Below are 16,126 nucleotides of genomic sequence, written 5' to 3' on the forward strand. Positions count from 1 at the left end.
GTGTTGTTACGCCACACGACCCTACGACGAGCTTCACTCTTTGCTACCTTTAATTAAGTTGCGACCAAAACTCTCATAAGCAGTTCTATGAATTTCACGGATAAAGAAGTGTGTTTTGCAAGTTCTGTGTGTTTTGTTGTGTTGTTTTTCAAATGATACTATCACGTCATGTATGATAAAGTCAAAGGTCGTATAAATCCATTTCTTTATCCCATGAAAAGACGGTCTTAGGGTCCTGTCACACTTGTGCGTATTCAAGTCCGCATGAGTTGCGTATTACCAAGTTTTTGATTTAGGTTAAGCTTGCAGCCGAAGAAGTCATTTCTTTGGTTCTATAAGTGGGCTGTACAACGGTGGGTCAAAGTAGAAATCAACTTCTTCCCTGCAAACTTTACATGAACCACAAAAAAATTTTCAGACGCACCTCATACGCACTTGAATATACGCACAAGCGTGACAGGGACTTTACGCACCGAATGAATTGGCTGATTTCAAACGCCTGGGACACCTTGTGCGCTCTGTACGTACTCAGTTCTTCCGTGGATGCGTGCGCTGCGTGGGTCTGAAGTTCAAACAAATGGTCTATTGGTCAGAAATTACCCGTGCAATGGCAGCCAGTGCTGAATTGATGCAGGGTTTACAATCACATAATACACAAGCTTTAAGATACATATTTGCTCCACACTTGCACTTTGTGGAATTGTCGCAAGGGTCTGGGCCGCTGCCATTCGGCTCCAGCAGGTCACCCCAATACGACCTTCCCCAACCGAAGTCAGGTACCCATTCAGACCTGGGTGGAGTGAGGAAAGGGCACAACATCGGGGCATACCGGTGGTTTCGAACACGGGACCTCTCGGTTGTGGGCGAAACACCCTACCGATTGCGCCACATGTACACGACGCCACAAAGCGTGTACAATGGTCAAAAGACTAGACAACCGATTACACCGAAAACATATCGGTGTGACCATCCTTATACATGTAAGTAAAAGGAACATATATCAAAGAATATTCCTATACTTGTAAGTAGGTTAATCATTTTGTATCCCATTGTTTGTTGTTTGCTTGTATAGTTGTAGAAAACCTTACGAGAGCCGCTGTACCTTTGTTGTGTCAATAAAGATTGTGGATTAATGGTTTCTTGTTTAGTCTCGGCTGATACAGGCCAATAGATAGCTAGATAATTAAAGGACATCGTATATGAAATTGACGATTCGGCTTTTATCTAGTTCTTGTTGAGTTGTGGTCTGAAGTTTAAACACAGTGTGCACATTGGTACAAAAATGAAATACAGTTAAAGCAGTTAAAGTGAGGTCCAACCCCAAAAATTTACAGATATTTTCGGATCACCGACAAGCCAATCTTATTCCCAGGGTACTTACTTGCGTAGCGTAGAGGTTAATCTCTGTCCCAGAGTACTGTATACGGCAGAGTCCGACCAGGCTCCCGCCGAACCAGTCCAGCTCCAACTTCCTGATGTCGTCCGGCTGGCCGTTCAGAGTGAACTGGTGCTGACAGACGTCTGATATGGGGTGTTTGGAAAATACACAGACCCCACTTCCAGTCCACCCACTAAAACAAGGAAAAACTAGAGTTAAGTATTTGTGCTACATCTACTTCAGGTTTGCTATGTTAGTTTAGCGATCACGGGGTCTTTTTATCAATATGAGTTTTTTTCTTTTTGTTTGAGTTGAATGTGTGATAGTTGTGTGCCCATTTCAAATAGAGAGAACGCTAGGGACCCCCAAAAAAACACACCTCCCAATGAAATGGTATGGCTACCCTGCGACGTCACAAAATCAAGATGGCGGCAACCACACATGCCAACGGATCCAACAAAGGATTTGCCACGCAAACCTGTAACAATCTAAAGAAAACTAGAATGGATCAAATTTCCTGGACACGGCCGAGCCAATGGTACTGGTGGGAAAAACTCCAGACTCGAGCCAACTCCTGCGACCTTTCAGATACCTCTCTGGCAACTTTGACCTACCTTCCTGTTGGTGTTCCCGACGTACCTAACATTCAAACGCCAAGGGAGAAACAGACAAACAAACAAACAACAAACAAACAAACGAACAAGCACCAACAAACAACAGAACCTCCGTTTCCGCGTAGGTAAAATAAAACACATAAATTTGAGTTTTATGCATTGTAAATATAAGAATATAATTAAGCACATATTTGAACACTTTAAGAAGTAGATTTTACAACGTAGACCAATACAGTATGAAGATTCAAGCCGTTTTGCTTTGTTTGACATCGGTTGTCTTGTGGTTCTGTATTTGTACCACTAGTTGACCCCTATTTTGCCCTGTTGGGAAAGACACTTCATTCTAATATTTTACTCAAGTGAAAATGAGTATCACGTGAACGCCATGTGCCGCGCATCTCGGTGAAATTCACAGGACAACATTGTTTTCTTCCATCGCGTCAAGCAAGCGGCGGGTCAAACATATTAACTTTACCATCATTTGTCTGTAGACTACTTTGAACAGTTAATATGCATTTTTTTCTGGTCTATGTTCTTCAAGTATAGCGCTTGAAGGAGAAAGACTGAAGTGGACGATAATGGGTAACCCTAGCACAATTCTTCATCATACACCTCAGTATAAATACATGCTCGCACGGCTTTAAACAGGCGGAGAAAAACTTATAGACTATGCATTTTCTTTTAAGAAGAGTTGATATTTCTTCCCATGGGTTGAACATTTGGCTCTGTCCGCGCGGTTTGAAGATAGACACGTTTTTAACAAATTGGACGATAATTGGCCATGTTACGTTACGTACCCTCGGCGGGAAAATCAATAGGGAAGAATATTACAAAGTTGATAATCGCCTGTTTTGCCAATCATTACACAGACGTTGTAAATCTCAATTTCCAGATTAAAAAAAAAGGAAACAAGTCACTGTACATTAAAAACTATACGAACCATACCTGTAAAAGTAGTGATGATACGGTAACACATCTTCGACCAGGTGAACCAGCTTTCGGTACATGTCATCTGCAAATACCTGAATTAAGTGAATTAAACAGGCAGGTAAATGGTTGACCTGAATGATATCATATTTACAGGTTTGCGTAGCAAAACCTTTGTTGAATCCGTTGGCTTGTGCGGTGGCCGCCACCTTGAATTGTGACGTCACAGGGTCGCCATGTTGTTGTTACAGGTTTGCGATAGCAAAGCCTGTTCTCTTTTTGCTTGCAAGGATTGTTGGGAGGTTTTTTTTGGGGGGGGGTCGCTAATGTTGGGTGTGACCATTTTGAGGGAGGGGTGTTTTTTCTTGCTAGTTTCCAAGCAGATGTTCTGAGGAAAAATAATAGCGTTCTCTCTTTTGTTTAACAAATCAGCACACAATTATATATGGTTGGCTGGGAAAATCTCGTGCAATCTTTCTAATCCCGTTCTGATCACCGCTCCAACCCATACTGAAGGATCGGTCCCAACCATGCTCTCCGGTGTTGCGGATGTCTCCGAATGAAATGGCCACAGTGATAAGGCACGCACGCCTTATATAGGATTAGTTAATTATGTTATTTCGGATGACAAATCATAGCGCAGTGTGAATAGTACTCCAGTCCAATGACTAATCAGTGGTTCACGGCTACCAAGTGTTCGTACATCTTGAGAAGGTACTGATGTCGTGGCACAAGCCGTGGACTTAGATAACATCACGTAAGACAGGAACTATTCTAAGAGAGTGGACACCCTAAATGACGATTCAAGTTTTGATAACCACAGTACAGGCAGAGTAAATGGAAAACAAGCGGGAGAAAAAGCACCTCTTGTAGAGACACCAAGTCGTACTTCCCGGTGCGCAGCTCCTCTCCGATGGCCTGAAACCGTTCGGACATCTTTGGACATAACAGAACGCCCCTTTGGGATGATAAAGACAGATAAACATTATTCCCTCATTCCAGGCCAGCCGCTAGTATATGCAAGCAATAGCCCTGGCGCAACCAACCAATCACGTCGCCGCCTAGGCTCATGAGGTAAGGTGATTGGCTGCTAACGTTCCCTTCAACAACTGCAGGGGAAGTATCTGATTGGTTAACGGCGGGTCATGCTAATGCAGTGAGAAGGACGGATAGCAGGCCGGTACGCCAAGGCCGTATAAAAGGTACGACACAAGAGGATGATAAGCATCGACGGCGGTTAGCCAAAGTCTGTACGATGCCCCCTCATTGATATTGGTTGTCTCAGCTCTGCTAATGTTTAGCACATGCATTGCAATATCCAAAACATATAACAACATAACTTACATTCTCATAGTTTTAAATTTCACTGGTGTTTTATATTTCACTGGTGTTTAAAAAGATAATTAGTCTGTAGGTTCACGTGTTTGTGTAATGGCAGGCAGAGGAATTTTCATAAAACAAACTGCAGCTAACTGTGCCCTGAGGTCTGTTATTGTTAGTGTAACAGACATAAGAGTAATCGGGCGCTTAAACGAACACCACAGTGGCTTATAAGATCATAACAAAGAAGTACATTATTGTAGTGCCTACCTATTTTTATGTGCACGTGGAACCATGAAAGAAACGTTCTTGAAAGAATTGTATTTTAAATCACAACCTATGCGTACCAATCAGCTTGTTATTAGTATTATGTCATACCTGGGCCGCGAAAACGTTCGATACGGGTGTTCCGGACCGGGTTATAATTTCCCGTATCACACGGAGTTCTAATTATAAGTTGTATCACACGGGCTTCCATAGAATATTTAGATTGAATTTCCGGTTGCGCCGCTGTCTTGAATGCCGGATTCGGAGGTTGGAATCGATGTTGTTACGATTTCTTTGTTCGAGGACACAAAACTCTCTCAACTTCAGGCGCATTTCGCATTGAAATTTGTGTTTCTTCGGGTTGGTATGACATAAATGAAATACAACACGGTGTATTGCGAATCACCCTCGGTCCCAGCCCTCCCGCGGGTCGGATCACCATACGGAATACATTCTACATTTACGCACCTGTCGTTATGTACTTAGTAAAGAGGCATGGCTGTTTTCACAAAGACGTGCATTTACAATCTACGAATATAGAGTTACATTTGTCACAAAAAATAAACATAACAGAAACGCAAGTGAAATATTTAGAAAAGAGACAATCATGTTACATTTTCAAGTATTGTTAACATTCGCAGATATCATTAGACAACCGCATCTACTGAAAACGTGTAGGGCATTGTTAGTGATATCAAGGATTCAATATTGATCTAGTTCTTGTTGTTGAGTTGTGGACATTAATGTACATTCGCCAAGTACATCCGTCTGTAACCTACCAGAGGCCTGGTCGTGGCAAAAACCTGATACTTACCAGCAGTTGAGAGTTAGAACACGCAGTTGGTCCGGCATGTTGTTACAGGCGCGCGGGCTGTGTCCATGTACATCCGAGTTTCAGTCTCTTCACTTCATTTCGACATAAGGAACAACGTGTTCAGATATAGCCTCCGTTGCAGTCCTTCCCACAGCGATTTTTTTTCAATTTCTTTTTTTGGGGGGGGGGGGGCGTCGCGTATCTGCTTGGGATCCCGTATCCGCCGTGCCCCTGTATCCGCTTCCACACAGCGATCACGGGCTCACAGCGGTAACAGGATCCCAAGCAGATACGGGGGCTCAAGCAGATACGCGCTGAAAAATCGCTAGTGGGAAGGACTGCAATGGAGGCTAGTTCAGATACAGCATATAGTTGCACCCATGATGAAGACACTCGTTAGTAAATAGTGTACACTGATATAGACAAGGTTATTTTTGTAGATAACCCACTAAACTAAATTGACAAGTTTCCCCGAAACAATGCCGTGCTATTTGAGTCGGTGAAGGCTGGCTACATAGGGGGCAATAAATATTACCGAAAAAAAATTCATAAAAGATCAGCATTTGAAAATATAAGAAAACCTAACATGATATGTTTACTATCACTATCATGTACATTTCTGAGAAATGCCATTCATTCTTACCCAAGCTCTAGCCTGGAAATTCCATTTTTCTGAAAATGGGCGTGGCCCAATAACTAATGATGACGTCATCGTGACGTCCTAAAATTTTCCATAAATTACCGTAATGCAATAAGGCACTGCCTGACAAAAGCTCAAAGTCCATAGTTAACTGCAACATATAGTTTGATATACTCTTTGAATTCCTCAGCCGGGGTTTAGGTCTAATTCGGAAGGTAAAGCGTAGACAACTTCCGTGTTTGATACATCAACAGTGACCTATTTCAAACATTACTTTGATCTGCGGTGCTCGATCTACCCGTTATTCTACCACCAAACGCACGAACACCTAACGTTAGCCCTAGAACGATCCAACCTTCTTCGATCCGTCACACCAATGTTCACGCCTTACCAGTTAAATCTACTACCAAGAATCATGTTAGTATTATACCTGTACTTACCAAGACGTGGCGGGCACTTCAGTGATTTCGTGTTGTCGTGGGAAAATAAATGTCTAGATCTGTGTAAACTGGACGGGACAAAGTACAGGTCCTGAAAAGGGGGACCAGCCGTACAAAAACACCTGGACTGACTCGTTTCGATTTTTCCAACCGTGTAGCTCGTTGCTGTAGATCATGCTTGTGTTAGTAAACACCCCCTTCCACACTGGAGATAGATTTACTACCTTTTAATTAGTTTGGAACTCATCAGTTTTAGATATACTAGTTCATTTCACGCTTGAAGAAGTCGTTCCACCCCTGATAGTAGTGGACTAGTCTACTATAACAACTTACACAGTGTGTTATTTGACTGGCAGATAGCAGTACGGTAAATGCAGAAATGTCTCGGTGGTTTTGTATCCACGGTTTTCGCAGTGAACTCTTTACCGCGAACTTAAAGCCACCACGAAAAGCCTTTTCATTGTGTGACTGTAGCGCTACTATTGTTTCAAACGCGAAATCAAAACCACCGCGCGGACACTCCATTTTCTCCCTACCGCGAAATTAAATCCCCACGAACATTTTTGCATCTACAGTATGTGTGAGCACACAGGTATGAGGTAGGTCTAAGATCGACAACGTGGAAAGCGAACATGTCGGGCACTGGATGTATTTATCGGGATAAGCGTAGATGTTAAGAAAAATGACATGAAACAAGAAACGGAATGCTTTTTTTATGGTTTAGTTTATTACTATGTGTTTTTTTACTACTCAACTACTTCTAAGAAAACAATCATAAAAAATATGCAAATGAGGTCCTCATTAGCATAATTTATGGCCAGGTGTATTCACCTTTCCTAAAGGTACCTACATCTCAAATATAACATCCGTACCATGTACCATAAGGTACATATAACTTTCTGCAATACCATTAGTAGAGCTACCTCCCCACATGTACTTTGGCTTTTGACAGAAAATGAAAGAAGAAGATGAAGAAAAAGAAAGAAGAAGAAGAAAGAAGAAGAACAGGCAAGCAAAAACAGTATATTCCCTCCCTACTGGAGGGGAATATAATTAGCTTGGAGTCTAGTCTTAGTAGCTTTGCCTTTTGTCCGCTTCCATCGTTTTCTGAGGTAGTAGCGACTTTTTGAAGCGGGCCAAAGCTAATTTGGATGATACGTATCCATGGAATCACAACGTTTTACATTACTTTGGTATTGTTAGACAAACCAATTATGTGTGATAATTATTATCTATTGCATGTAACTAGCATGCAAGGCATTACTAGTGTTTTACCATAACGCTTTAGAAATCCATAGTGTATGAGACTAACAGACATACAGACACACGCTCGGTAAAATTATAACCTTCTTGGCGAAGGTAAAAATGGGTACCTGATGACTTGATTTGTGAAGATAACGGGTGGTCCTCCTTTCAATACCGTGCCCTAGACACAGTGGATAACAACCCACTACGGCCTCAAAAAGGCTATGGGACTCCCCTTTTTTCTTGGTGTTCTCTACATACGTATCATACTGTAGCCTTAGCGTTATAAACCACTGGCTGCAGGCCTCAACATCGGTTGTTGCCACGTGACAAGAGCGTCACTATGCGGACATGAAAATCTTTGCAGGAGTTTTTCCGAGCTTTCGTAGTAAACTGAATGGTCATTGGCTGCTTGGCGCTTATGTCACATATAACAACTCACTATGATCAGGAAAAACGTTGGCAATTAGGCATACACGAATCAGTATCCACATATTTGGTACATTCAGATTACCCAGTGCTCTTTCCCTTCAAACAAACATTGGTCCATGCTGATTGGTCAGCTCATTTTTCTTAACCAACCAGCATGAGTATCATGATTTCATCGTTTTATCAAATGACTAGATAGATAAGTAAATAAATGATATCATTGTAAGGAACTTAACACACACACACACACCATCACACACACACACACACCATCACACACACACCATCACACACATTTGTCGCGTTTTTATGTTGTGTTTTAGTTTGTTTCTATCTTGAAATACTGTGCCCCCCCCCCATTTTTAAGATGGCCGAGGTATCTATCTTTGTGTATCTAATGTTTCGGGTTGGTACACGGGAGCAGTTGATTTTGAGAGTGGCGGTTCCCCCTTGATGATATCAGCCGCCTTCTCTGATAACATGATAGTGGGTGCGTTGAGGTTTCCACTGACGATGCTGGGCATGATGGAGGCGTCCACTACTCGCAGGTTCTCCACCCCGAACACACGCGTCTCCGCATCCACCACCGCCATCTTGTCTCCCTCCGCGCCCATCTTACACGTGCAGGAAGGGTGGTAGCCGCACTTTGAGTGTTGGCGGACGTACGCGTCGATGTCTTTGTCCGTCTGGACGCAGGGCCCTGTAAGACGCCGAAAAGCAATGAAACAAGCTCTTTCACACTTCCGAGTACGCATGCACAGCTACAGGAACTGCGTGTAATAATATGTCAAAGGTTAAGGCCCCGGCCTGACTGGTAAACAGTTCTCGGCCTGACTTGTAAACAGTCCTCGTCTCAATTTGCATAACAGCGCCCAGACGTCTCAGTTTCGTTCACCTTTGACATATGACCCGCAATTTCATATTAGCCGCGCATGCGCACTCGGAATGGAGGTCCCGTGTTTGAGGAGAGCCACACCTCGGAACGTAAAAGAACCCACCACACTTATCGAAGAGAGTAAGGGTCCTTCCTGGTGCGAGTGACTCAAATAAATCTGTCCGTAAATTGTAATCTAAGTGTAAGTGACGTCATATGAAAAACCCGTGTAAGATCTCACCTGGACCAATCTCTGCACCGCGGAATGGATCAAAGGCCTTCTGGGCCAGGATCTCCCGCGTGTGTTTGATGCTCAACCTCATCTCCAGCACGTCCTGGTGTGTGGACAGGTAGTTGGGGTCCAGGAGAGGGTGTGCATGGGGGTCTGCAGACTTCAGCTTCAGATATCCTCGACTGGTTGGGCGCATTGGTCCCACTTGGGCCTGGAACATCATGATTGGATATCCATTTCACCACGCATAGGCGAGTCAGTGCATTATTACGTAGAACAGCAGAATGATAAAGCAGTTGATGTGAGTAGCATTAAAGTTTATATGTGTTTGAAGTTAACGAATAGAACTAAATGTGACGTCAGTAATAAACAAGTTCAGAATTCCTAGTGCGCATGTGCAGTCGTGATGCATTGTGGTCCGAGATGAAAATGCAAGGCCCCTGGCTACTCTTTTTGTTTTATTTTGTTTTATTTTGTTTTATTTTTATGTCAGGGGCCTTAAACTTTGAATCTAAATCACAAAGCATCATGACTGCGCATGCCCACTAGGAACTATGTAAATTTCATTGGTCAAAACCGCCCGCCGGAGGTTTACACCACCCGCCATCTTTCCTGATGAGGTTTTCACCTAACATTACCTGATAAGCATTTTGTTCCGACGTCACTCTCCCAAGGTCATATACAGCAGACGGGAAGAAGTGATACTGGATGTCTGGATGTTCTATACCAGGTCTGCTCCTGATGAACCCGCCGGCCTCCATGTGACTGGTGGCCCCCAGCCCAGTCTGCGTGATGAACCATCGGACACCGATCATCGCCATGCGGTGGGGCTGGAGCGCGCTGTACAGGGTGACGGGTTGGGTGCACGCCTGTTGCACATGCACTTCCAGGTGGTCTTGTAGGTTCTGGCCAACACCTGTCAGGATGTAGACACATGACTCAAACAAACTACAGCTGTTGCACATGCAGTTCCAGGTGGTCTTGTAGGTTCTGTCCAACACCTGTCAGGATGTAGACACATGACTCAAACAAACTGCACCTGCTGAACATGCACTTCCAGGTGGTCCTGTCGGTTCTGTCCAACACCTGTCAGGATGTAAACACATGACTCAAAAAACTACAGCTGCTGTACATGCACTTCCAGGTGGTCCTGGAGGTTCTGGCCAACACCTGTCAGGATGTAGACACATGACTCAAACAAACTGCACCTGCTGAACATGCACTTCCAGGTGGTCCTGTCGGTTCTGTCCAACACCTGTCAGGATGTAGACACATGACTCAAACAAACTACAGCTGCTGTACATGCACTTCCAGGTGGTCCTGGAGGTTCTGGCCAACACCTGTCAGGATGTAGACACATGACTCAAACAAACTGCACCTGCTGAACATGCACTTCCAGGTGGTCCTGTAGGTTCTGGCCAACACCTGTCAGGATGTGAACACGTGACTCAAAAAACTGCACCTGCTGTACATGCACTTCCAGGTGGTCCTGGAGGTTCTGACCAACACCTGTCAGGATGTAAACACGTGACTCAAACAAACTGCACCTGCTGCACATGCACTTCCAGGTGGTCCTGTCGGGTCTGTCCAACACCTGTCAGGATGTAGGCACATGACTCAAACAAACTGCACCTGCTGTACATGCACTTCCAGGTGCAGGTGGTCCTGTAGGTTCTGGCCAACACCTGTCAGGATGTAGACACATGACTCAAACAAACTACAGCTGCTGTACATGCACTTCCAGGTGGTCCTGGGGGTTCTGGCCAACACCTGTGTGGATAGTAGCTTCCTTTTAGCTAGCCTGGGTGCCATCCGATTACAACCGGCGGCTGAACAACTGAAATGCCCAGTTTCCGCAGGTCATCCGCATCCCCGACCCCCGACAGCATCAGCAGCCGGGGCGAGTTGATGGAGCCTCCCGACAGGATGACCTCCTTCGCTGCCCGGACCTGCAGTGGGAAAACGTTCCTGTCAATAACCTTAAACCCTAGCCTGGTAACCATTCTCCACTCCGGCCCACCCGACAGGATGACTTCCTTTGCTACTCGGACCTGCAGCGGAAAACCCTTCCTGTCAATCATCTTAAACCTTAGCCTGGTAACCATTCTCCACAGGCCGGGCCACCCGACAGGATTACTTCCTTTGCTGCTCGGACCTGCAGGGGAAAAACCTTACTGTCACTCACCCTAGCCTGGTAACCATTCTCCACAGGCCGGCCCACCCGACAGGATGACTTCCTTTGCTGCTCGGACCTGCAGGGGACAAACCTTACTGTCACTCACCCTAGCCTGGTAACCATTCTCCACAGGCCGGCCCACCCGACCGGATGACCTCCTTTTTTGCTCGGACCTGCAGGGGGGAAACCTTACTGTCACTCACCCTAGCCTGGTAACCATTCTCCACAGGCCGGCCCACCCGACAGGATGACTTCCTTTGCTGCTCGGACCTGCAGGGGACAAACCTTACTGTCACTCACCCTAGCCTGGTAACCATTCTCCACAGGCCGGCCCACCCGACAGGATGACCTCCTTTTTTGCTCGGACCTGCAGGGGGAAAACCTTCCCGCAGACAGCCCGGCCGGGCCCCGGTTGGGAAATGTGAACCTAACATTAAAGATGACAAGACGGGGTAAAACATATGAGGGAAAATCGTGCCAATTGACCGACCTGTTTTGTGTCTCCATTCTGTAGATACTCCAATCCTACCGCCCGGTTGCCTTCAAACAGAACCCGAGTCACCACGCACCTCACTTCAGCCTTAACGTTACCCCGTTTCAGCGCAGGTCGCAGGTACGCGTTAGCAGTGCTCCAGCGAACCCCCTTGCGAATAGTCATGTCCATCTCTCCAAAACCCTCCTGCTGATAACCGTTCATGTCAGCCGTATACGGATAACCCGCCTGTTGGCCAGCTTCTACGAAGGCTTGGTTTAACGGGTTGTTGCTCTTGCCGCGACAGACGTAGAGAGGTCCCTCCCCACCACGGTAGTCGTCGGGACCAAGCTCGTGTGTTTGGGCTTTACGAAAGTACGGCAGGCAGTCTGCGTACGACCACTCCGCGGCACCCTCCCTCTCCCACCGATCGTAGTCCATCGCGTGCCCCCTTACGTACACCATGGCGTTGAGAGAAGAGGTTCCTCCCCATACACGCCCTTGAGGCCAGTACATTTCTCTGTTTCCCAGGTGTTTCTGTGGTACGGTGTGGTAGCACCAGTTGTACTTGTCAACAACCAGGTTATACCGCAGTGCCGACGGCATGTGGATGGTCCAGGTGTGGTCCTTCGGACCCGCTTCCATCAAGAAGACCGTGTTGCTGGGATTTTCTGACAGGCGGTTTGCCAGCACGCATCCAGCCGAACCAGCGCCGACTATCACATGGCTGTACTCTGGTGCTCCTGCGTTCGTTCCCGAGCGTCTGGTTGAGTATTGACGTTGTCCAATGCACTCTAAACCCCATCCACTGCTACTGGACCCACTCGCAGCGGACGTCTGACTATTAAGTGCTGTAGTTAAGATGTTTTCGACACTGTTTGACAGATAACCAGCTTCATTCTCATCCTTAAGACCGCCAACACCAGTCCGCACACCTGGAAGTACAGACAGTACACATCTCAGTCACTGAAAAAAGGTAACCTGGATGCCAGGCCCCCGATTTCTCTCTATAATATCTATCGTGTTTCCCAGGGTCTAATTCATCTGTTGTAGAATTTCCTTGGGGACGTGTTAGCCCTAGAGCCGAGGAGTTTGACGGTGTAACCCCTGGAACCAGTCTGGCATCCTAGCTAGACAAAAGGCAGTGGATACTACCAGAAACGTCTGACCGTTTCCTAAATCTCTCGAGTTGCTTCAGTAACTGTTACCTTGAGTCCATACATGTAGGCTGCTTCACCTCTTTAAGGACAAATCGTTTAGTGTCACGTGACATCTGCTGACATAATTCCACCGGCTACCCTAAGATCACATTAGATAACATTGAGACAAGATCAGCTGCAGTACCGCAGGAAGGCCCCAGGATGCCAATTCTTGTACTTGACCTTTGTCTCCCCGATACCTAACGTTACCAACCTACCAAAGATCATGACACCTATAAACAGTTTCTTGATCTATGCTGTTTACACTCCTCCATAGCCTAACCGAAAATATGACCTTTTGTCGAAGGTAAAAAAGAACGGCAAATTTCATGGTTATCGATGTACACACAAGACTAGAAGAGTGTTCTGGTTCGGCTGATAAAAGTTTTCTGAATCCAAGAACGTAATTGCAATTGTATTGGCAACTTGACCTTGAAACTGGACTAGGCAGCAGTTGCATTATACAGCATCAATATCATAACCCCCCGATGTACCCTTCGGATCAATTACAGCTAGGTGTTACATGTTATATCGCGAACAACCGTTGGACAAACTTCAACTTGGTCTTGTGTATCCCTTTAACATGGTGGTCTTTGAATAGGACAGCGTACCCGGCAAAATTATCATCGGAGAGTTATATATATATATACATGACTGGTTTATTTGGAACACACATACCATCGCAGCCTTTCCTGGCTGAATGGGGTATGAGACATAATTCATTAAAATTCATTCAATAACTGTACAATTCTTACAATAACATCATAACACTACGCTTCATAAAAAAACTACAATTCATTCAATAAGTCTACGCTAAAGGGTAAGGTAGTATTTCTAAATCACGCCTGGAACTCTAGCAAACTGAACAAATTCCAGAGTTGACGACCGTTACCCACCACTACATGTACATGTAGGTATACACGCCTCTTGTCTTTCATTGAAGGGCGGATAAACCTACTCTCCAATTAAAAATCAGAGGTTGTTGGGGACGATCGTTACCTTCTTATCATATGCCCCGTTTTTGTCCAACAACCGCCCCCCCCCCCAACAAGAGTTCGGACAAAAACGGGGCATATGCTAAGAAGGTCACAATCTTCCCCAACAACGTTAGTCTGTGCCTGGAGAGTAGGATAAGGCGGTCGAGCAGTTCAAATCATTTTACCTTGTGCCAGTAGACTGATCCTGGGAGTCTTAGTGGCCGCGGGAAGACCTGAAAGTCGTAGAAATGCCGCCATTGCCCGTCGCACAAACACCACGCTACTTGAAGTACAGAAAACCAGCAGAAACAAGTCCCGTGAAAATCTTTGTATATGAAGAATATGACATGGTCGCCTATACACACCTACAAAACACCGCCGGATGATTTCAGGCAGGTGTTCCCTCGGGATATGTTAGGGACAAGGCCAGGAACCAGTTTTTTGGGACACAGACAAAAGGCAGTTTGCGCCTGCGCCTAGACCCCACAAAATTTATTGAACAATCCTCGCAAACAATTGTGAACATAGGACCTGAACCAATTGCCATTATTCAAGTAAGTCATTTCCCGGGACATGTGACGTTAAGTGCGTCGGGTCGAGCCAATGTTGACACATTTCAAAAGCGATTATTCGAGGTAGTCAAGAACATGACAAATGCACTGACTGTAAGTGATAATCTGGTTACTTGTAATCGCCCAAACCAAGTACTCCACCTTGATACTAGCTTATCATGTATTTTTTTCATCCAAATAAGCTACGTTCTACAAAATATTTTAGCTAGAGCATTTTCCCTTGTACGTTGTAGCTGAAAAAGACATTCAGTGAGGAAACGCTTCTGTCACTAAACGTAGAAAATGGTTCTAGTCGAACGGCCTTGACATCACATTCTGTCTCGTATGACAAAAAAAACTCAGAGTAAGACCTTTCTACGTAGCGTAGCAAACTTTCTTCAGAATTCTAGAGTGAATATATTCCCACCTGCTAGACACAAATCCGATGAAAATATTACAGTTATTTTAGTGTTGATCCGCCACGGAATTAGTTCTGCACTTCTGAATGAAGCACGGTCTAATAAAACATGTCTATTCAGCTAAGCTAACCTGTCTATTGGAATGTGAAATTTGACCTCATCATTCGATCAAGTGACGATGAATGAATATACAGCTTACCTGTGAGTGGATCAAACAGTGTAGTGTCATTTTCAATGGTGCAAATTTCTCTTTTTGTGCATTTGGGCAAAGAGCTATTATACAGGGACCATCATCACCATGCTTTTCATAGGTTTTGCCCTCTTAATTATAAAACGTCATTGTCATGATTAGGTACAAGCTAGGACAAGTCAATCAATACACCGAATAAAACAACAAAAGAGCACAATGTTTACTACACATTCTTAAGTCATCTGTTCAAAGATTTAATCTCTTAGCATCATTCTGATGTCTGATCGAAAAAAGGCTAGGGTCGGTAGGTTTTTTGTAAGAAATACTGTAGGCCACCTTCCATTTCCAGATAACAAGATACTCGTTTGTGACTTTGGAGACATTAGACAAGTTTGGCTAGACTTAACGAATAATCTATTTCCCAAGTTATATGGTTAACTCTTGCCTGTGATTTGTATGCTTTACCAAAAAAATGAGCAAGCATCCATTTCATGACAAAAATAATCAATTATACCAGTCGTCCACACACAGTGGCAAGCGACGTGTCCCTGTATGGCCCGTTCGAATTCCCTGACATGCCACCGATGCTGTGCCCTTGAGAAAGGCACTTTACACGACTTTTCCCACTACACCTAGGTGTAAAAATGGTGCGTTACTTCAGTTGGGGAGGTGTTAGACACAGTGGATAACAGCCCACGACGGCCTAAAAAGGCTACTGGGCTGCCCTTCTTTCCTTGGTGTTCTTTGCATATCTATCATACAGTAGTCCTATCATTATAAAGCACTGGCTGCAGACGTCAACATCGGTTGATGCTACGTAACAATAGCGTCACTATGCGGACAGAAAAATCTTTGTAGGAGTTTCTCCAAGTTTTCATAGTAAACTGAATGGTAATTGGCTGGCGCTAATAGCAAATATAACCAATCACTATGATCAAGGGAAACTTTGGAAATTAGGTATA

At 44.9% G+C, this 16,126-nt stretch overlaps 2 protein-coding genes across 2 annotated transcripts; both read right to left on the reverse strand.

Annotated features, from left to right (window-relative positions):
- Nucleotides 1-318: 318 nt before the first annotated feature.
- Nucleotides 319-5,459, reverse strand: LOC136438707 (sphingomyelin phosphodiesterase 2-like). The gene is made up of 6 exons (XM_066433620.1): nt 5,321-5,459; nt 3,784-3,877; nt 2,938-3,014; nt 1,382-1,571; nt 474-562; nt 319-343 (listed from the first exon to the last, which is right to left on the reverse strand). The coding sequence occupies exons 1-6, from the start codon at nt 5,356-5,358 to the stop codon at nt 319-321; spliced, it is 513 nt and encodes a 170-aa protein (XP_066289717.1). The 5' UTR covers nt 5,359-5,459.
- A 2,948-nt stretch (nt 5,460-8,407) lies between these two features.
- LOC136438708 (choline dehydrogenase, mitochondrial-like) lies at nt 8,408-14,262 on the reverse strand. The gene is made up of 7 exons (XM_066433621.1): nt 14,190-14,262; nt 13,706-13,723; nt 11,847-12,763; nt 11,004-11,129; nt 9,819-10,118; nt 9,190-9,391; nt 8,408-8,774 (listed from the first exon to the last, which is right to left on the reverse strand). The coding sequence occupies exons 1-7, from the start codon at nt 14,260-14,262 to the stop codon at nt 8,455-8,457; spliced, it is 1,956 nt and encodes a 651-aa protein (XP_066289718.1). The 3' UTR covers nt 8,408-8,454.
- Nucleotides 14,263-16,126: the final 1,864 nt, after the last annotated feature.

This window comes from Branchiostoma lanceolatum, chromosome 7 (assembly GCF_035083965.1).
Source record: "Branchiostoma lanceolatum isolate klBraLanc5 chromosome 7, klBraLanc5.hap2, whole genome shotgun sequence".
Classification (NCBI taxonomy): Eukaryota; Metazoa; Chordata; class Leptocardii; order Amphioxiformes; family Branchiostomatidae; genus Branchiostoma; species Branchiostoma lanceolatum.

Excerpts from the sequence above, each read along its gene's own strand:
- LOC136438708 (XM_066433621.1), bottom strand. The coding sequence starts at position 14,262 with ATGGCGGCATTTCTACGACTTTCAGGTCTTCCCGCGGCCACTAAGACT. Across the intron at positions 11,130-11,846 it reads AGAATGGAGACACAAAACAG|GTCCGGGCAGCGAAGGAGGT; the intron begins GTCGGTCAATTG and ends TTCCCACTGCAG. Across the intron at positions 10,119-11,003 it reads TTTCAGTTGTTCAGCCGCCG|TCATGTGTCTACATCCTGAC; the intron begins GTTGTAATCGGA and ends AGTTTGTTTGAG.
- LOC136438707 (XM_066433620.1), bottom strand. The coding sequence starts at position 5,358 with ATGCCGGACCAACTGCGTGTTCTAACTCTCAACTGCTG. Across the intron at positions 3,878-5,320 it reads GTTCTAACTCTCAACTGCTG|GGGCGTTCTGTTATGTCCAA; the intron begins GTAAGTATCAGG and ends ATCATCCCAAAG. Across the intron at positions 1,572-2,937 it reads TATCATCACTACTTTTACAG|TGGGTGGACTGGAAGTGGGG; the intron begins GTATGGTTCGTA and ends TCCTTGTTTTAG.